Source organism: Brassica oleracea, chromosome C5 (genome assembly GCF_000695525.1).
Source record: "Brassica oleracea var. oleracea cultivar TO1000 chromosome C5, BOL, whole genome shotgun sequence".
NCBI lineage: Eukaryota > Viridiplantae > Streptophyta > Magnoliopsida > Brassicales > Brassicaceae > Brassica > Brassica oleracea.
This window is the reverse complement of record NC_027752.1, coordinates 550,840-571,836: the sequence shown is the minus strand read 5'-3', so window position 1 is coordinate 571,836 and position 20,997 is coordinate 550,840. Positions and strand designations below refer to the sequence as shown.

The 20,997-nt window shown below is 36.0% G+C and overlaps 7 protein-coding genes across 7 annotated transcripts; 6 read left to right on the top strand and 1 right to left on the bottom strand.

Annotated features, from left to right (window-relative positions):
* Nucleotides 1–369: 369 nt before the first annotated feature.
* Nucleotides 370–1,548, top strand: LOC106293284 (chitinase 10-like). Its single transcript, XM_013728939.1, has 2 exons — nucleotides 370–928; nucleotides 1,023–1,548. Exons 1-2 carry the CDS (start codon nucleotides 483–485, stop codon nucleotides 1,390–1,392), a joined length of 816 nt encoding a protein of 271 aa, XP_013584393.1. The 5' UTR covers nucleotides 370–482; the 3' UTR covers nucleotides 1,393–1,548.
* A 921-nt stretch (nucleotides 1,549–2,469) lies between these two features.
* LOC106295645 (protoporphyrinogen oxidase 1, chloroplastic) lies at nucleotides 2,470–5,326 on the bottom strand. The gene is made up of 9 exons (XM_013731605.1): nucleotides 4,874–5,326; nucleotides 4,217–4,402; nucleotides 4,055–4,139; nucleotides 3,830–3,977; nucleotides 3,674–3,754; nucleotides 3,436–3,607; nucleotides 3,168–3,327; nucleotides 2,991–3,094; nucleotides 2,470–2,911 (listed from the first exon to the last, which is right to left on the bottom strand). Exons 1-9 carry the CDS (start codon nucleotides 5,249–5,251, stop codon nucleotides 2,612–2,614), a joined length of 1,614 nt encoding a protein of 537 aa, XP_013587059.1. The 5' UTR covers nucleotides 5,252–5,326; the 3' UTR covers nucleotides 2,470–2,611.
* A 2,633-nt stretch (nucleotides 5,327–7,959) lies between these two features.
* On the top strand, nucleotides 7,960–10,141 carry LOC106292985 (transcription factor HFR1). Its single transcript, XM_013728657.1, is given in 6 exon segments — nucleotides 7,960–7,969; nucleotides 8,053–8,410; nucleotides 8,515–8,640; nucleotides 8,798–8,863; nucleotides 9,689–9,951; nucleotides 9,953–10,141. Coding segments are annotated over 5 exon segments (846 nt in total). The 5' UTR covers nucleotides 7,960–7,969; nucleotides 8,053–8,071; the 3' UTR covers nucleotides 10,005–10,141.
* A 571-nt stretch (nucleotides 10,142–10,712) lies between these two features.
* Nucleotides 10,713–12,022, top strand: LOC106343366 (germin-like protein subfamily 2 member 2). The gene is made up of 2 exons (XM_013782545.1): nucleotides 10,713–10,906; nucleotides 11,379–12,022. The coding sequence occupies exons 1-2, from the start codon at nucleotides 10,795–10,797 to the stop codon at nucleotides 11,921–11,923; spliced, it is 657 nt and encodes a 218-aa protein (XP_013637999.1). The 5' UTR covers nucleotides 10,713–10,794; the 3' UTR covers nucleotides 11,924–12,022.
* Nucleotides 12,023–12,151: 129 nt separating this feature from the next.
* Nucleotides 12,152–13,639, top strand: LOC106343365 (uncharacterized protein C9orf78 homolog). The gene is made up of 6 exons (XM_013782544.1): nucleotides 12,152–12,339; nucleotides 12,466–12,663; nucleotides 12,750–12,873; nucleotides 12,943–13,016; nucleotides 13,106–13,263; nucleotides 13,354–13,639. The coding sequence occupies exons 1-6, from the start codon at nucleotides 12,239–12,241 to the stop codon at nucleotides 13,524–13,526; spliced, it is 828 nt and encodes a 275-aa protein (XP_013637998.1). The 5' UTR covers nucleotides 12,152–12,238; the 3' UTR covers nucleotides 13,527–13,639.
* A 2,460-nt stretch (nucleotides 13,640–16,099) lies between these two features.
* Nucleotides 16,100–18,598, top strand: LOC106293441 (mannan endo-1,4-beta-mannosidase 1). The gene is made up of 5 exons (XM_013729117.1): nucleotides 16,100–16,429; nucleotides 17,027–17,206; nucleotides 17,520–17,633; nucleotides 17,723–17,931; nucleotides 18,042–18,598. Exons 1-5 carry the CDS (start codon nucleotides 16,100–16,102, stop codon nucleotides 18,433–18,435), a joined length of 1,227 nt encoding a protein of 408 aa, XP_013584571.1. The 3' UTR covers nucleotides 18,436–18,598.
* A 1,010-nt stretch (nucleotides 18,599–19,608) lies between these two features.
* Nucleotides 19,609–20,947, top strand: LOC106293236 (F-box/kelch-repeat protein SKIP6-like). The gene has a single exon (XM_013728889.1). The coding sequence runs from the start codon at nucleotides 19,677–19,679 to the stop codon at nucleotides 20,808–20,810; it is 1,134 nt and encodes a 377-aa protein (XP_013584343.1). The 5' UTR covers nucleotides 19,609–19,676; the 3' UTR covers nucleotides 20,811–20,947.
* The last annotated feature ends 50 nt before the right edge of the window (nucleotides 20,948–20,997 follow it).

Here is a 20,997-nt window from a genome sequence, read left to right as displayed (position 1 = left end):
GCATTTAATATGAAATTAAGTTCAAAAAAAAAAGAATAAAAACTCAAATAATATTGTTTTATCGATACGGCCCGTTGACCGAATAAAATATCGTCAGCCACAATGATTCTAGTCGTATTTATAATTCGTATCATAATGTATACACACTATCTATATCATTCAGTGATTACGTTGACAGTGCTTTTTTATATGGTCTCTGTTCCATATTAACCAACATTTTAGTTTAAAAAAATATTTCATTTTCGTTGATTTTTTTTTTCCAGTTTATTGCCATGCTCCCAACGACGCCAAACTCAAATTATTGGGTTTATTACTTAATGGAACAAAGCACCATGTTATATGTTATAAACCTTCAAAGCAGCGAAAATGACAAAGTTGACGCCTAAAGTCAAAGTCAATGCGTGTTACCAATTCCTACATCTATATAACGAACGAAAGCCTCGTTCTTCTTACACAAAAGAAACACCAAAATCCTTCTAAAAATGGCTCAACCCTCATTTCTTCTCTTTTGCATCTTTCTCTCATTCTTCTCAATACTGTCTTCCTACCAAACCAAGGCTACCACAATCACGCGTTTGGTATCAAAATCGCTGTACGACTCAATGTTCATCCACAAGGACAATACTGCTTGTCCAGCAAATGGTTTCTACACTTACGAATCTTTTGTGAAGGCAACGGGGCGGTTTCCAAGATTTGGTAGCGTCGGATCCATGGAGACGCGACGACGCGAAGTGGCAGCGTTTTTGGCTCAGATTTCACACGAAACAACCGGAGGGTGGCCAACGGCACCGGACGGACCGTATGCTTGGGGGTTGTGTTTTAAAGAAGAAATAAGTCCACAAAGCAATTATTGTGATTCTTCTAATACGAAATGGCCTTGTTTCTCTAACAAGACTTACCATGGAAGAGGTCCAATTCAACTCTCGTGGTATGTTTATTATTTACTGTCATTCCTTCATATTTCAGAAGTAAATATTTAATAATATTATATTGATCTCAATTGTTTTTTTTAATGAATAAAGGAACTATAACTACGGACCGGCCGGTCGAGCTTTAGGATTCGACGGTCTAAGGAATCCCGAGATAGTGGCGAATAATTCAGTGATAGCTTTCCAAACAGCGCTTTGGTTTTGGATGACAGAGCAGAGTCCCAAACCATCTTGCCATGACGTTATGATCGGTAGATACAGGCCTACGGAGGCGGATTTAGCAGCTAACCGGACCGGTGGTTTCGGTTTAACCACGAACATTATAAATGGCGGTTTAGAATGCGGGATAGCTGGAGATGGGCGGGTCAATGACCGGATCGGGTTTTATCAGAGATATGCTGGGCTGTTAAATGTAGGAACTGGGCCTAATTTGGACTGTGAAAATCAGAGGCCCTTCGCTTAAATAACAATTTGGTTGACCCTAAGATTTTTTTACTTTGAATAAGCAAAAAAAGTTGAACATGTATGCACATGCATTGCTCCCACACATGGATGGATTTGGTTGAATAATGTCTATTTCCTTTTTATTTTCTATGGATCATCTTTCAATTTAATGTGATTTGGTTTTGATTGGCCAACTATTACCTACAAAATTTATTGGGGGCAAAGTTATACCAATAGTATTCTTGATGTTAAACTAAAACTGAAATTATCTAAAACCTCCTAACTCTTTTCCAAAACACAAAACCACTATCTTTTTTTTTCATTGTATTCATGTTTTTATTTATATATATTGATATATATAAATTTTTTGTGGTTCAAGAAACTCTTGATGTAATATAATATGATTCTAATTTGCTAAAATGCAAGTATGATTGTTTTCTAATAAGCATAGATAATTCGGCCAATACTTAATGTTTTAAAAAATTCTAATCTGTGAAATAAAATACATAAATGATTAGATTAATTATAAGTTAAAACGTACTTTTTAATGTTCTTAAAATAATTAGAAGGAAGCCATGCAAGGTGGAACAGCTAGTTTTGGGGCGAGATATAAATGCGAGCTAAAAAGTCAAGCCCAAAAAACACTTGCTACCCAAAGTTTTTAAGAGTCCCATTGGATTCTCTTGTCCGTTGGATTTGACTAGAACAAAACCGCCGTCGTTGGATTATCACAGTGGGACCCCACTTTTTCTCTATATATAAGTTCATCACTTGGGCAATGAAATCTCCATACCAAAAACCTAGAAAGACAAAGAAGCTTCCTCAGAGCTGATCATTCATCATCAATGGCGTCAATTGTGCTTCTGCTCACACAGATCCTTCACCCTACAAACCTCGAGTTTCCTACTTCTTCTTCCTCCATGCTGCTCACATCAGCATCATCTTCTTCCCATTACACGCAACATAAATCTCCAAGACCCACAACAGTCGACACTATCAAGATGTCACCACTTCACGAAGATCCTCAGGATTCAAGAGTTATGATCGATTTCTTTTAGATTTAACCCATATACCTCTCATTCATGCTTTTGTGTTGTGTGTGTATTGATATTTTGGCCACAACTTGTTTTAATACATATAAATTTAATCAATCATAGACTTGAATTTTTCACAAACAGAGTCTTCTTAAAGTCAAAACTGCAATCTACAACTTAGTATCAAACCGCTGCTGCGTTACATTACTTGTAAGCGTACCTCGACATGAAATCGTTCACTTGGGTTGCAGTTTCATAAGCACCTTCCACACACCGACCCAATGCTACACCGGCAACGTAATTTCCACCCAAGTATAAGCCCTCATGGCCAGACGACGAGAGAGATGCTTTCGCTGCGTCTACCAAATCAATGTGACCAATCAGAAACTGAGGAATGGCTTGAGGCCAAACTTTTACTCCAAGTACAAGTGGATCGGTCGAGCTTGGCTTTATCAGCATCTTCCTCAAGTCTCTATCCACTGCTTCCACTAACTCACCTTCTGACTGCAAAAGAGACCAAAAATATATGTGAACTTTCCAGATATGTTTTGTCTTAAAACTCAAGAAACATGTTCATTAGTACCTTTGATAAGATCCCAGTGTTGGTAGCTCCACCGATGTAGTTCAATAGCAACACTCTTCCAGGTGGTGCTCGGTTAGGAAAGAGCGATGAACTGTATATTGTTCCTGCATAAATGCAATGTATGACCAATGTTGTTACTTTTAGCTTAAGGGAAAATAAAGAGAAGTTCGGATTTACCAAGAGTTTCCACTTTCTGCGTGCGTGGATGCAACTGGCCGAACCCTTTTAGTTCACCATCTATTAAACATTCGCTTCGGATTGCTTCTTTCGGGTATGAGATAGATACTGCTGCAACTGGTGGATAGTAGAGTTTTGAGAGCGCTTCAGCTGCAGAATCCTTGAAATAGACCATAGCTTCAGCATCTTTGTCATCAAAGTTTAAACCAGTATATACTCAACTCGCTCCCCTATTTGTGGAGTTACAAGTAATTTGAAAGGAACTTACAGAGAGAGGGCGCAGGAGACTACTAGCAACATGAGATGGCACGGTCATCACAACACTTTTGCTCTGTACAGTGACTATCCCCTCCGGAGTTTCGTAAGTTAAGCTATATCCTCCGCTGGGCAGCTTACTGATACTTGAGAGCTTCCAAGAAACTTTCACCTTGTCACCCAACCTGCCAAATCAAGACATTTTAAGCCCTTTCTCAGATTCCTTTCCAACATTTGATAGAATAGAATACCTTGCAGAGATTGCCTCTGGCAGCATTGTGAGTCCTTTCCTGAAAGAACCAACTGTTTGGCCCTTTGGCTTTGGCAGACGCCTGCAAAATCATGTTGACTTGAGAGGGTACGTAAAGAGAAAGAAAACACTCGTGGAATGGGGTTGCGTTACTCACGGGTCTCGGGTTGTCTTGGGAGCTTTATTCCTCGCTTGAATTGCCTTAAAAGCACCACCTATGATGCTTCCACCATTCTCCTCTAGTTTCCAAACCTTCCCAAAAGCTGCTTTCATACTCAGTTTCGCAGGATCTCCCGCATAAACACCTGGAAGCACAGAAAAATTCAAAAGCACATCACCATATGAATTCAAAGTTGAAAGCAACTGCTACTAATCACACTACCTGAACAAAAGGGTTCAATCAAACGCTCAAAAACCTCATCACCAAGGTTACGCCTTACAAACTCTTCCACAGATTCCTCACGACCCTGTCACCTTTGCCAAACTCTAAGAACATGAACCAACTCCAATCACATAACTTTATGAGAGCGGTAAGAGTACAAACCGGAGGTGAAGGTCGAATGCCAATGGCACCAAACCCAGCTCTAATCTTCCCTCCAATACTCATCAAGTCAAAGAAAGGCAAGTCAGTTAGCTTCGACGGAACCGGCCTCAGCTTCCCATTCCACAACACGAACCTCGGCGCAGTAGGATCTCCCAAGACTAGATCATCCTTCAAACCACTATCTACCTGCAATTTTAATAGGGATCATCCTTCAAAACCACTAAATTTCTATAATATTATTCAAAACTTAAATATTAAAAAATCCAAAACATTAATATTAAATACTAATGTTTTTAGAAGATAAATATTATTAATATAGAAATTATCTTACTTTTTACATAAGAAAAACTTAAGTTATCCAATATATAAAGTATAAAAATGCTCAAGCTCATGTTTTGTTGATCTAATTTAAATTTTTTAACTCATTCATTAAACTCATTTATTAAATGAACCAAAAAAATAGAGCTAGTGCTCATGAAAACTGAGCTGAACAAGCTCATGAGCTATAACTCATTTTCTCACCACTAAATTTTAACCACACAAAGACAAAAACCTAAAATCCACTAAACCAACTCCACTAAACCAATTCACTAAACCTAAAATCCACTAAACCAATTCACTAAACCTATAATCCACTAAACCACAAACAAACCGTACCACCATAGTGAGCATAGGATCAGACGGCTGAAAGCTATTGGGACCTTCTTCCCATAGAAACCCTTGCTCCTCTCGCGTGATGATATTCCCTCCCACGCGGTCCTTCGCCTCCGTCACCATCACACTCTTCGCAGCGTCCGGGTGCTTCGTCACGAGCGCTTGCGCAATGCACAGGCCGCTGATTCCTCCGCCGACGATCACGCAGTCCGCCGCGACGGTTTTACCTCCTCCTTCGCCTTCGATTGTGGACGAGCCGACGACGACGGATCCACCGGATACGGAGCAACGGAGGTTGAGAGGCTTGTAGGGACGCGACCGAGGAAATGGATTTGAGAATGGCGATAGGAACGGCTGCGGACGGAGAAGAGATAAATCCATGGCGATGGCCCGCGAGGAGGAGGATTCTCAATTTTGTCAACACTTATCTCCGATAAGGTGTTCTCGCTCGCCTGTTAGATTTGATTTCCTCATGGGATATGACCCTCCTTTTCGAAAAGAGGCTTTTGAAACCTTTCGGCCCATAAGCTTCGTATGGGCCATTGTTGTTGTTACTATTCTAATATTGTTCTCTTCAATGGGCCCATAAGCTTCGTATTTGGGTTCGTTACATATTATTCGTTATATGGCCTAACTCATAGCCCAATAAAATCGTTTTCGGCCGAAAATTTTGGGTATATATATCACACGTGAAGTAGAAGAGTACTTGACGAAAATATTATACAAAAGTAACAAAACCATTGTTATACTCACATACGTCTACATATTCAATTAGTAAACCAACAATACTACGAAAGAAACTAAGTTACACAATACTTGTGTGATGTATCTCCATGTTTATATATATAGTTAGTTAATAACTTAACTTTTTAGTGTTCATGCCAAAAGATTTATACATATTGAAGTTACTAAACTAGAATATTATGTCAGCCAGTAGGTCACGTTCCATTACATACGAAACGAATAGTATTCCCTCTTTCGGTTGCATGAAAGATGATGGGAGATATTCTTTTTTTTAGAATAATAACAATAATAATGCAAACATTTACCCATCATTATTATGTGAACTGTGTAAGTCTAGATTGGAATGTATATTCCGAATGGTCGTTGTCGTTTTTAGGAGATGGGAAACTTGGAGTGGCTGAGGTTTTGCTTCGTCGATCCCTAAGACACCAACAAAAAATGGAAAGCATTGCGTGTTAGACATACAAGCATGTCCATCACGAGGTGTCACGTGAACGACACTCATTTCCCTCCTCTCTTTTAGGATTTCCTGGCCCATTTTATTCAACACGAGGTATATAAAGTTTATCTAACAGTCGTTCAACACAATAATGGTATTTGCTTCAATAATTCAGTCAGTCATTTACACAAGAGAAAGCTGTCTTCTCCTGCTGGTTTATAAACATTTACTAACCAGGTTAAAGCGTAATTTTCCTGATTTTTTATAGGGAAACATATTTTGAAATTATTGGAGTTTTTTTTTTGTGGTATTAAAGATATAATGTGGACCATCGCACCTGCTCGGTGTATGGGTGATGGTGACATGACGCCAAAATTCCAATAAATGTGTCGTGGGGTTACGGAAAACAAAAATCTTATTCGTTATCGACTTATCGTATATAGGCAATGGTCCATAACCCACGTGGGTTTTACTGTTTTAGGATAAAACCCTAGAATGATTTCGTTTTTTTTTTCTTTTCAGAAACCTTAAATAGTTTTTGAAATGTATTCCCCAGCTGAAAGATATAATCGAACATTAGCGCAGGAAGATAAACTAGACCGCAATATCATAACTTACCTCTGGAATATATACATCGTATTGAGTTATCGTAAACGTGTTCACAGACATCATAACCATGCACACATAAAGACATGATAAAATAGATCCATATATTTATTTTTAATAGATATAGTTTTCGTTGGGAACTTCGAATTTTCTCTAACTTATTACTTTCATTTAAGCAATATTATAACTATTCATATGTATTTCATTTCGTCGGTTATTATTAAGCATTTGTTTATGATAAAACATTTATCGACTAAATGAAAAGTCGTGGTGGTCATTGGTCGACTATTTCAGATAAACAGAGACGGTAGACTTTTTCGCTAATCTTATAGCCGATTGGACATCTGATATTACACAGATAAAGTATAACGACGACTATTTAAAGATGAAGGATAATGATTACTGAAAATACTAATTAAAAGGATAAAACAGACTTACTTGGCTCATTGTTCACTACGAAATAATAAATTAAAATCTCACCAACTCTTAAAATTCAAAATGTTATCTGTACGTACAACGAGATTTTATATATACATTAACATATTTTATATATGCATGTGTGTCATAATAATGGACGTATGTCGACTGACGACTGAATATTTTGTATCCTAATAGTAAATAATGAATATCACTTAAAAGTAATATATGTATGAAAGCATTGTATGGATGCATGCTTACGACCTGAGAACGATGAAAAATCTTTTCAAAAAAAAAATTGTATGCATGCATGTGTAATATAACTATAAACAGAACCCTAATATATAAAATATATTTTCACTTCCATGTAATTGTGTTTTAATTACTTTAAGCTATATTTTATTTTGCATTTTCAAAATCTAATTTTAGGCAAATTAAAATGTTATATATCAAAATTGCAATGGATGTCTGGAAGTGAATCAAACAACACATGTACATTTCTTAAAACGATTTTTGTGAAATCCAAAGTATTATATTCAACCTTAACTAAAGAACTTATTTAACTAAAATGACATATATATATATATATACGTCTTCAACCCCAGGGAGGTATTGTATTATAGTCTAGTCGGATTGCTTTATATATATAGATTGTCGGTGGTACTTAAATGAAAATCATTTTCCTTCAAAATAAAAGAACCATTCATAGTACCGAACGTGGCTTAACTCAAGTGGGTCGCTAAACTGGCTGACAACTGTCATCCAGCTCCGGCCATTCCTATATTATAAATCAACGATATTTCATTTTCTTGGACAACTCTGAAGTCCTCAGGCAAGAACTTTCTCTAAGTTATATCTCCAGTTTCTCTTTAACTAACATGTTCCGAGTTTAGGTTTCTTGTGTTACTATTTGGAATATCTTTTCTTCGGTAGTGGATGTCATATTAACCCTAATACTTTGTTTTTTTTTCTGCAGGTTAAATAAACAAGGATTCATGGAGCTGGGGTGGAACAATGACGTTGGATCACTTGCTGTGAAAGATCGGGGTATATCAGAAAGAGCAAGAAGTGATAAAGAACGTCTCATCACCGGCTTAAAATCGAGCTACGGCTACGTTGATCATGATCAAACTTATATTCAGTTTCAAACTGTTCCAGAGATTCATAGAGAAGAAGAAAACTCGGAGAAAGACTTGACGTTGGCTGTCCCTGATGAACATTCTGAAACTGGTGATCATCATGATCATCAAATCTATGACTTTTCAGATAATTAATATTATTTGAGAAACAAGCATGTGAAGCCAAAACGGTCTCGTATCGAGATCTTCAGTGATGTAAGTCGATATATATTCGACGTATATACCTCCCCTAGCCTTATGTATACTAATATATTAAATTCACCGTTTTAATTTTCCTTTTTTCTATAAAAACTGTATAGGATGAATCGGAGGGGTTCACAAGAGAAGTTCCTACAGTGACAAGCAAAGGTTTCAAGAGAAGAAGAAACGATATGTTGAGTAACAAGATGCGTAAGCTACAAAAACTGTTACCTAATTGTCACAAGGTTGGTATATTTTTATATATTACTCTCTCTATTTATATATTATATGTAAATATCTATCATGTGTATATCGTTCAATATTTCAAGAAATCTTGCTTTAGGTTGCGTTTTTTTTTTCTAATAACCGGTGGGATGTGTACGTTTTGATTTCGATTTTCAGGAGGACACGGTTTCTGTTCTCGATAAAGCCATTGTGTATATGAAAGATCTTCAACTTCAACTCCAGGTCTATATGTTAACTACTTTATTCAGTATATATATACATGTATGATTATATGATATATATATATACTCTATATAGTTGGTGGTCGTGCTAGGATAATTGTGTGTCAGAAAGGATCGTTAAGGCATGCGAGCTTGCGATCATAACTCTTTTAGTTGGTCTTGCTATATGATCTCAATCGGTCCGATAGATGAAAGTTCTTATTTTTATCAAGTGATTTCTAATTGATGAAACAAAATAAGCTGCCTTTTGGTGTTTACCACTTGACTATAAAGAACTGGAGTTATAGGAAGACCATGTATAATGGTCACACCACAAGTTTATGTGGTCGATTAGACTATTAGACCTTTTAACGATGTATGCCATATATATTGTGCTTGCTCATAAGGAACTTTATGTTCGAAAGTAAACCAAGAAATAAAAGAAGTGTATTATCTATAAGAAATAAACTTTAAGTTTAGAACATCTCTCATATGAACAAGTGTGTGATAATAATGAAAGAGATCACAAGTTCTGGTAGTAAAAAACAAGAAGCATAGAGAAATAGGGAATAGGATACTCTATGATTAATTGCTGAATTTCTTTGTTTTTTTTGTAACACCACTTATATTAAAAATTAAAACTATAATATATACACTGCTAATATTTATTTATCAATTAATCCGCTTTTATTCGCTGCTAAGCTCAATTTGAAACCTTTATAAGCTAATCACTGCATCACTTCTGTACTATAATGCCCTTTCATTCATTTAATCATCAATATATGTATCTATATCATTATTTTATAAATTCAGAAATTAACTAGTAAAAATAATGTTGCAATTGCAGGTGATGTCGATAATGGGGATGAATCCTTATTTTGCTCAAGCGACAATAAACTTTGGAATGCACAACGACCTTGTGACGGCGATGGCTATAGCTCAGGGTATAAATCTGGTGAATCAAACAACGTCGTCACCGTTAATCCCGGCGTCGAATTCGCCGTTGCCACCGTTTATTAATCTATCAATCCCACACACATCTAACCAATCTCTCTTTCCTACAACAGCATTACCAGCTTCTTCTACTCAATGTCTTTGCGGTTTGGTTCCTTTTCCCAAGTTTCCTTGATTTTTCTTCCCATACGATGGTTGGAAGACTATAATCTGTAAGTTGCTACAGAAATGTTTGTATGAAATGTTCTTGATTAGGAAAAACCAGAAAATCGAAAATAAGACATATGCACAATGTGATTTAATATATTTGGATCTGGAATTGACCAATGTGTTTTAATTACAGCGATTCGTTGCAGCAACCATCTTGTACATTTGAGTTATTTACATACTGTTTTGTGCTGTGTAAAGTTTTATAATGGTCAAAAAGAGTATAAAACGGTTTTATCATTATCTGATATACTGTTTTGAGATCGTCATGTGTTTAAACTTGTATTTTAATTGATTAGCAATAGGATTATATCAAATATCCATAAAAAGTGAGAAGTAAAATTTCCGATGCTCACAGCTCAGTCTGTCCAATGTGGGTCCACTGGGCGATAAAAAGACAATGTTACACAAAAGAACCAAGTAAACTGGACTAACCGCTAATTAATTACGTGCTTACGCTTCTTTTAGTTGAAAGATAAATATTTGACGTATATATACAATTTCTCCTTATACCGAATATCGTATCGTTTAATTTAAGATTTGGTTGTAGTGAAAGACATATCAGAAAGCTATAGTTTCACCTACTTAGCTTTGACGTACATTTCTTAGTTTGGTAAAGACAAATGAATTTTTGTGTGTTTTCTCAAGCAAATAACTTGCCGATCAATACGGATGGTCCATGTTCTATAAATATCAAGACAAAAACCTAGTTGTAGCATTTTCTAAAGAATCACGAGCTTCTTTCCTTGAAATTTTAAACAATAATCATATAATTCTTCACCTTTTTGAACCATGATGAATTCAAGAATTTTCATTACCATCGTGCTATCTTGCATAATTGCTTCGATTCATGCATACGATCCCGATGCCCTTCAAGATCTCTGCGTTGCTGATAAATCTCATGGTAAATATTAGTTCTTGTACTCTTGTCTTTTCGTTTTTTCACCAAAAGTACAAAGTTTTAGGCTAGGTCGTTGTATTTGATATTCCGGTTCATCTTCATAATTTGATTAACAAAAAAATATTACTATTTCCATTGATATAAATAAAATTTTGATGTTTTTTTAATAATTATTCTTTCTGTAAATTTTTTGATATCTCTTTCATCTTTCATCAATTTTTCAAAAAAAAAGAAAAACATCAAGGTGAAATTCCAGTCTTAATTTTCAATTTTTGTATAAGCAAAGACGTGAGAATCTCAAATCAAAATAGAGTTGACTTCATAAGAATCAGTCAGGTTGTAGCTTGTAAGTCAAATACATATTTTCATAATTGAATCTAGGGGTTTAGTAATCACATCGGATAAATTATTAAACGCCTTGTGTTACATACTAAACGACCCAATATTTTTTTTTTTAAACGACCCAATGTTGCAGGAACCAAGTTGAACGGGTTCCCATGCAAAGAAATGTCAAACATCACATCGTCCGACTTCTTCTTCGGCGGAATCTCAAGTCCCGCCGTCATAAACTCCACGATGGGCTCAGCCGTGACGGGAGCCAACGTAGAGAAGATCCCAGGGCTCAACACTCTCTCAGTTTCCCTAGCACGTATAGACTACGCACCGGGTGGCTTAAACCCACCTCACACTCACCCACGCGCCACAGAAGTCGTTTTTGTCCTCGAAGGAGAGCTCGAAGTTGGGTTTATCACAACATCAAACAAGCTTTTCTCACAAACCATTAAGACGGGTGAAGTTTTTGTTTTCCCAAGAGGACTTGTCCATTTTCAAAAAAACAATGGAAAATCTCCAGCATCTGTTTTGAGTGCGTTTAATAGTCAGTTACCTGGAACGGTTTCTGTTGCGGCAACACTTTTTGCGGCCGATCCTGCTTTGCCGGAAGATGTGTTGACAAAGACATTTCAGGTGGGATCTAAGATGGTTGACAAGATTAAAGAAAGGCTCTCTACCAAGAAATAATTCAATTAAATGTGTAAATGTTTCAAACTTTGAAAGTTTTTTTTTTTAATAAATGTTGATGTAACTAAAAAGAAATTAATACTGTAATTGACTGGTTTATGTTGGTTTGCAAAATAAATATTTATCCTTTATAAGCTAAGATGGGCCTGATACTTATATAAACATCATAACCTAAAATGGGCCTAATAAAGCCCACTTTAAGAAATCAATACAAAGCCTGAAGAAGTAGTGTCTTCTTCGTCGGTAAAAGAGAAATCTCAGAGTCTCGATCAGCTCTCTAAGCAATCAAATTTGAAGAAGGTGATACTCTCTGCGATGCCGCCGAAGAGAAATTTCAGGAAACGTCCGTTAGAGGAGGAGGAAGAAGAAGATGACCAAAGTAAAGCCGCGAGTTCAAAAGAAGAAGAGAAACGAAGGTCAGTTCCGAATTCAAAATCACAGTTTTTAGGGCTTTTATTTGTTTTCGTCGTATGAGTTTTCTTCAATTGGCTTGATGGGTAGTTAGAAAGTTTAGGTCTTTGGTTGATTTGGTGAATTTGCAGATTGGCGTTGGAAGAGGTGAAGTTCTTGCAGAAGCTGAGAGAGAGGAAGCTAGGGATCCCAGCTTTGTCGACGGCGCAGAATAGCACGGGGAAAGGGAAACCAGCGGAGAAAGCTGAAGCTGAAGGAGAGAAAGAGGAGCTTGTGTTGCAGGATACGTTTGCCCAAGAGACTGCTGTTTTGATTGAAGATCCCAACATGTAAGGGTCTTATCTCTATTCTGACATGTAAAGCTAGTGAGTTTATGTTTGTTAGCGTTTAGGGGGTTATGTTTTTGATTCAATAGGGTAAAGTACGTTGAACACGAATTAGCTAAGAAAAGGGGGAAGAGTCTTGAGGATGCAGAGGAGGTTGAGAACGAGTTGAAGCGAGTGGAAGATGAATTGTATAAGATCCCTGATCACCTTAAAGTAAGTTTCGCTTTTTAGGGGTTTGATGTAAGAATGTAGCAAGAGTTATAAGACCTCGAACTTTCTCAGGTTAAGAAGCGTAGCTCAGAAGAGAGCTCAACGCAGTGGACTACTGGAATAGCTGAAGTGCAACTCCCTATCGAGTATGATTAATACTATTTCGTAGATTGAATAAGTGTTTTTTGTGTGTGTGTGTGTTTCAAAGACTAATGGTTTGATTCTTCAACGTTAGATACAAGCTGAAGAACATTGAAGAAACAGAAGCTGCAAAGAAGCTTCTTCAAGAGAAGAGGCTTATGGGTCGGCCAAAGTCGGAGTTTAACATTCCCTCTAGTTACAGTGCGGATTATTTCCAACGTGGGAAAGATTATGCTGAAAAGCTTAGAAGAGGTTTGCTTTATGAATTCTCCTTTTTTTTTTCTATTTGTTAGTTCGATATGCCTGTGTATTCGTGTACTGATCAACTTTTAAAACACGCAGAACATCCCGAGTTATACAAAGATAAAGGACCTCAAGCGAATGGCGAAGGACCTAAACCTTCTACTAGTAACAATAATGCTACGGATTCAGGGAATACCAGACAAGCTGCAACTGATCAGATCATGATGGAACGGTTCCGCAAGAGAGAGCGTAACCGTGTGATGAGGAGATGAAGAGCGGCTTGATGATACTCTGACCTTTGTAACAATTTGATATTTTGAAAAACTTTCTCCGGATATTTGAATTATGTAACATTTCATTCAAGGAACCAAGTTTTTATTTATAATGTGGTTTTAGAAGTTGAGGTTGCTTTTGAAGCTCAGGCCAAATTGTCAATTTGGTGGAACAGCGTCTAGTGCTGTCTTGATCTTACCATTACTGGTATGGATTTTTGATGAGACTTTTGTCCGTTTAAGGTAAGTAAGGCCAATTAGCTCCCCAGTTTTCATCAGGAGGAAATTGAGTGTTGAGATGAACTAAATAGAGACAGGTTTCCTTGAGTCTCAATTTCTTAATAGGAAACCTAGTCTCAATTCTAAATATCTTATTTAAAAAACGGTTCTTAGTTTTTTAAATTAAAAGTTAAGAAACGGTTTTTATATTACCCTAAAAATTCACCCTACGAACCCCCAATAAACATGGTCCAAGGGTCCAATAATGAGAATGAAACTTAAAAACAAGATAGACCCAAGCTACATCTCATTGCACACAACACAATTCACATGGCGCAAACAAATGTAAACAAATTTTCTATTTCATCCAATGTTTTTAAACCCGACCCGGACACTGAACCAGATGATTTACCGAGTCGTTGGGTTATTGGGTCGACCGCGGAGGAACCGCATGTTAATAAATGAATTAATTTCTATATAATAAAATATTAGCTATGAAAATAAAAATATGAAAACTAAAGTTTAATATTTTTTAACACATAAAATTATAGTTTGGATATTAATATATTTAATGTTTACAAACATTTAGAACATACTTAATTTTAGTTTTTATATTTTTATGTTCATTTTACATACAAAATATCAAAAAAATAGTTTAAACTATTTAAATTTTTCTGTAACAAGATACGAGTTATAACATCTAAAAAAAATCAAGACATAAAATTCATAAATGTTTAAATGTCTAATGTGAATAATAAATTAAACTTCAAATCCAAAATAAACCAAAAGTAAAAGATCATTGTAATAAATTGTCAATAACAGAAATAAATTAACATAAAATCACATCAACTAATTTTAGTTCTCTCTACCATCGTTCACTTTCATTTTTTCACGTGGCATAGTGAAATATTCATCAAAATCTAAAAATCATAAATATAAAACTGAAAAGGGAAACCATAATAACTTTTATTGTCAGCACCTAACTTCTTAATTGGAAACTTAGAATATAAAACATAATTAAAAACTAAAAAAACGTAAAATTTATTTATTGGTTTAACCGGTATCGGGTTCCGGGTTTTAGTGGATTCTCGCGGGTTTCTAAATATTGGGTTTTTTACAAAATCCAAACCGAATTTTTTTGGGGTCACCGAATTTACCGGTTCAACCGCGGATCCGGGTCGGATTTCAATGATTTCATCTATTCATGTTTTTAATAGACCAAGCTATTTTTTATTTGGGAGAAATTTTAATAATTTCTTTTATTCACGTATTTTATTATTGGTAAAACTATATAAGTATTGTATATAGAAATAAAGTCGGTGCACCATCCACATTTTTAAAAGTAAAAAATTGGGCCCATAAAAAAAGAATTTGGTTATTGTATATGGTATCTCCCGAATCAAATTTTGTTTAGACTTTGAAAATGTGGATGGTGCACCGATTTTATTTCTATATACAAACCTATGTATAAGTTTTATTAGTGTGAAGTTTGGACTCACAAAACTCGTATGAAGTTCACGTATGTCAGTCATTATTTCTGTTGGAAATTTAAATTTAATAATCCATCTTTACATAATTGAGTCACTGACATAATTAAGGAGAAAATTAATCTCACATGTAGTAGCTTAAGTGTGATAGCTCCATTCCACACGCGTGCCATGCTTATATTCAAAAACTAATAATTTTTTGTTTTGACGTCATTCAAAGCCAATAATTAGTGTGGTCGTTTCGTATCATCTTATTCAACCATATATTATATCGATGTTATAAAACTGAAATATATATTTCCTGCAATAAATATGGACTAATCTATAATGACTTCTTAACCAAAAACGTATATAATGACTCATTCGAGAGAGATGTTACTCGCCGAGATAATTTTCTTTTACTTTCACTTTATAAAATAGTAAAATATTAAAGATTAAAATTATTTCCTCTAAAAGTTGAATATATATATAATTAAAATAACTGACCTCGTTTAATGGTAAATTAAGATAATACGCTTTTTAACCAAAGATAGAAAAAAAGTCTATTACGTCGACCAAAAAGAAACTTCTATATTTCTTCTTTGGATATATCATCTAGTCTTGAAAGTAACAGTTTCCTTAACCCAAAAATACAAAAGTCCAGCAAAATGATTTCGTTGAACCTTGGAAAATAATATTTAACGCGTTCAAAAATCCTAACGTGTACCATATATTTTCAAATAATTAGGCAATATGGGGACAAAATAAAAAAATTTAAATACGTAAACACTAAGACACCTGTAATGTATATATAACCCAAACGCACACAAATGTCTTTCAGTTTCATGTTGCGTCATTCTATTCTATCAAGTCGGCAAAAGCTTCACAATGTTAAACACCGTACCGTTTTTCTTTTTCCTTCTTCTGTTTCTCGTCGGAAACTACCGCATTAGCGTCGCCGAAAAGGCAGGGTTCGTCGGGAGAAACGGCACGCAGTTCGTGTTGAATGGAGAACGAGTTTACCTAAACGGCTTCAACGCTTATTGGATGATGACCACTGCTGCTGATACTGCGTCTAAAGGAAGAGCCACAGTCACGACGGCGCTCCGGCAAGCCTCCGCCGTTGGAATGAACGTTGCCAGGATTTGGGGTTTCAACGAAGGAGATTACCTTCCTCTTCAGATCTCTCCTGGCTCCTATAGTGAAGACGTTTTCAAGGTAAAAACCCTCATCAAGCATATACATATCACACATGTACACTAAGGCACATAATTTATATTTAGAAGCTTTGATAATAAGTTTTTTTTTTAAGTTTCCTATTTTTTTATCACCTGTGCAAGTTTATACGATCTAACAATTTTGTTAGTTTATAGATTGTTATTTTTATATTTTATATTCTAAATCATAATCTCACTGTTAGTTACTATTTTAATAAATTCTGAATTTTATATCACATATTTTTATTATTTTTCTCTAAAAGACGGAATTTAAATCAAGATTGATAGGTGTTTCTTTGTAGTTTATTTCTTGTTTGTTGAACTAAATTGAAGGATTCAAATTTCAAAATATTACTTTCCGACAAAAGAAATTCAAACCTTTTGTATTTGCTTGGAAAAATTGTCGTGTCCTTATCACAGGGTAATACAAAGTTGATAATGACGAAATGACAAAAAATACATAGTTCTTTAATTTTTGTAAATTATATATTTATGTAAGTTGGTACAAGATACCTGTTTGTTGACTAATTCAGGAATATACCTTACAACCAATTATGATTGCGCTTTGAGAGTACTAATATAAAATTGCTCTGGGCAGGGACTAGACTTTGTAGTCTATGAAGCTGGAAGATATAAGATTAAGTTGATAATTAGTTTAGTCAATAATTTCGAAGATTTTGGAGGGAGAAAGAAATATGTGGAATGGGCCGGTTTAGATGAACCGGATGAGTTCTACACAAACTCGGTTGTCAAGCAGTTTTACAAGAACCACGTGAAGGTTAGTAGTATATATTTAACAAGATATAATATAAAATTTAATTGCATACACTGATTGGATAAGTATCAGTTTATTTAAATCAAGATGATCATATGTGACCCGCAACGCTAAAGGCAAATAGTTTAGGTTCTTGGGTAGGGTACACGTTAAGGAGAGATAACCGATGGTTTTGACATGTCAAATGTTAGATTAAAATCAATTAAAGAATCAGTAATACGACAAATGTACCAATCCGATATGAATTGGAATGTTTTATATATTCGTTGCCGACTTCAAACGAACTAAACCGAGGATTTGACAATATATGAAACAGACCGTGCTGACAAGGAAAAACACAATCACTGGTCGTGTTTACAAAGAAGACCCAACCATCTTTTCGTGGGAGCTCATCAATGAACCTCGCTGTAACGATTCTACTATCCTACAGGTTTCTTTCTCTCCTCTCTAGTCTCTCCTAGTGTATACTACGTAACATGTTCGTATGTATTGACTAACACGATGTCGTTTTACATGCAGACTTGGGTAAAGGAAATGGCAAGTTATGTGAAGTCCATAGACTCAAACCATCTACTCGAAATAGGACTTGAAGGGTTCTATGGAGAATCTAAACCAGAAAGAACGGTTTACAATCCCGGCGGCGCGGTCTTAACCGGTACAGATTTCATCTCCGATAACCAAATTCCTGAAATTGATTTCGCCACTATCCATATCTATCCCGATTCTTGGTAAGTCACCGGTCTCTAATACAATTGATCAAACCTGTGTATTTGTCTTCTTGTCTTTTTAACACATACTCTGTTTTCATCATAACCTCTCTCTACCAAAACATGATCAGGTTCCCATTACAGAGCTCAAGAACAGGAGAACAAAATGAATTCGTGGACAACTGGATAGGAGCACACATTCAAGACTGTGACAACATTATCAAGAAGCCTCTATTGATAACAGAGTTTGGAAAATCTTCGAAGTTTCCTGGTTTCAGCTTAGAGGAACGCAACAAGTTTTTCAAGAGAGTATACGATGTGATCTACGACAGTGCAAGAACAGGTGGCTCGTGTACTGGTGGAGTTTTCTGGCAGCTTACGACCAATAGAACTGGTCTGTTAGGTGACGGGTACGAGGTTTTCATGCAACAAGGTCCTAATACTACTGCTAGGCTTATCGCAGAGCAATCTATTAAATTGAAAAACCTCAAGTGTCCACCATTAGTCACACATAGTGCAGTATGAAAAAAGTATAGATACAAAAACAGTAGACAGATAATATGTAAAGATAGGAAACATGTAAAAAATAAACATGACCAAAAGATAAAAGGTATAAACTAGTAGTAGATATATACTTTTGGTTGGGTTTATAAAGTCTTTTGATTCTTTCATTGGAAACAATAATACAGTGGCAAGTTATATACTTTACAGAGAGTGAAATTATGTTTCTATGCTCATGTGAAATTGTAAAGTCTTAACTAAACCATAAACTTATTAGAAATTAATCAAACCATAAACCAGCTAAACAATCAACTTAGTCCATGTTGGGATACATAAACATACATATATAATTAACATCAAGTAACTCATATCTCTAATCTCTGGGTGGGAATGCAAAAGCTGCAGAGAAAACAATCTTAATGGTCCATAAGGAACCTTGATTTACACATAAACAGGGTAATGATATCAAGATAATAAAACAAACTTTAAATGAGGATATTGTGATGAAGTTGCAATATTTCCACTATTCAAAAAAAGAAAACAGAAACCTACAACTATATTTTCATTATATTGGTTTATTTTTCTATGATTGACACTTAAAACCAAAATAAAACAAAGTTAAGATTTATATAAAAATTCCACACGAACACACTGATCCAACTCTAGTCTAAGCTTATATTGAAGGTGGATACAAGACAGATATGATTATGATTGCTCCGGAAAACGCAAAATATAGTATGATAGATATGAGCGTTTAAGCGATCAAACAACTAAATTCAATTTTTATTATTTATGAATAATCTCAAATATCAGTAACCAAACTTTGATTATTTAAAAAAAAAAAAAAACTTTGATTATTTTTTTGTAATAGTATAAAATAATATTGAATCAAAGAACCAAATTTTTTTGTTTTTGTTAAAGTAAATGCTGAAACGCACAAAAATGCGGTTCACTTATTAACTTGTAACATATAAATGAAACAACATAAAAATGATGAAACGCATATCTATTGTAAATAGGAATAGTTAATTTGGTTTTGAAATTAGATTTTGAAATTGAACCGTCCTGAACCGCACGGTATTGATTATTTATCAGCCGTGTTGTGTTTTTTTCTTTTTCCTTTTTCAGACAAGCAATGGTATGTATAAATAAATAATTAAAGACACAATCAGACATTATATAGTTAGGGTCGTGTCGGGATCCTCTCTCACAGAAAACCCTAGCGGGAGAAGGGAAATTGATCGCCTCCGGTAATCAATCAATCAATGAAAGGAAGAAGTGCGATTCGTGGCTGTGGTCGGAAGAAGAAGAAGGTGTGTGGGTTAGTGTCGCTGCCAGATGATGTGTTTGTGGACTGCCAGGTTCAGCTGTCGAGATTGGACCTCGTGGCCATAACTATGGTCTCGAGGAGACACCGGTATATCGCAGGGTCCCGTAAACTCTGGACCATGAGGTATCAGATGGATAGCGTCGAGCCATATGTGTACGTATTAATGCACATGTATCCAGATCCAAGCCCACGGTGGTTCGTCTTCCACCCCGTGCAACGTCGGCTGAAACGGGTCCATCCTCCGAGCTTGTTGTGTCCTGCTCCTGCTCCGCTAGAAGGATCCTGTTTCGTGACGACGGAATCGGGGATCTATACCATCGGTGGACTCATGGACGGCAAACCCACATCGCAAGTCACGTTTTTGAATTGTATAGATCATAAAGTGTGCCGAGTTGCGCCCATGAACGTGGCTCGAAGCGGAGCATCGGCAAGCTTGATAGAGGACGGGAAGAAGAAGAAGATATATGTGTTTGGAGGGTGCTGGGATATGGCTGATTCCTCAAACTGGGTAGAAGTATATGATTTTGAAACCAGAACTTGGGACTTGTTGTCTGTGTCTACGCCCAAGATGCCCCTCAGAATCAAGGAAAGTATGGCGATGGACGAGAAGCATGTCTACGCGGTTGATGAGGATGGCGAAATCTTCTTTTTCTCAACTAGTGAATGTAGGTTTTGGGCAGCAGGCGGAGCAAAAGAGTCTGACCCAGATAACAAAAACGATTGGCGTTTGTTCGATCAGACATTTTTCTGCCGTGGTGTCGGCGGGAGAATACTGTGGCGTTCTCTAACTGAATTGGGTTGGAAGGAAGTCAAGGGTTTGGAAGAGCTGCAGCAGCAGCAACACATCATCAAAATCTGCGCCTTCTCTGGTGATAGGATGGCCATCTTCTGGTCCCAAGGTCCTGCTTATCAGACTTTGGAGCTTTGGTTTGCTGAGGTTTCCCTCACGGATCGCTGGCAAGGCGAGGAATGGGAAGTTTGGGGGAGCATTGAGTGGTCCGGTGCTGTCTTCTCAGACTCATCATATACTGGCCTTAACTTGTTGTTTGCTGATTCTTTCTATCTATGAATATTCCTCAACCCTTTTGTCTATTTCAACTTTTATCTTCTGTTTGTATAATTTGGAATTCAGTCTGAAAGGCTTGCCTCAAGTGTATTTTTGCTTTGTAGATAACACACCATACTTACTGCAACATGTTATTTGATTTTTGCCGAATAATTGTCTACGCTCTCAATTTTTGTTGATCAGCTGAAGA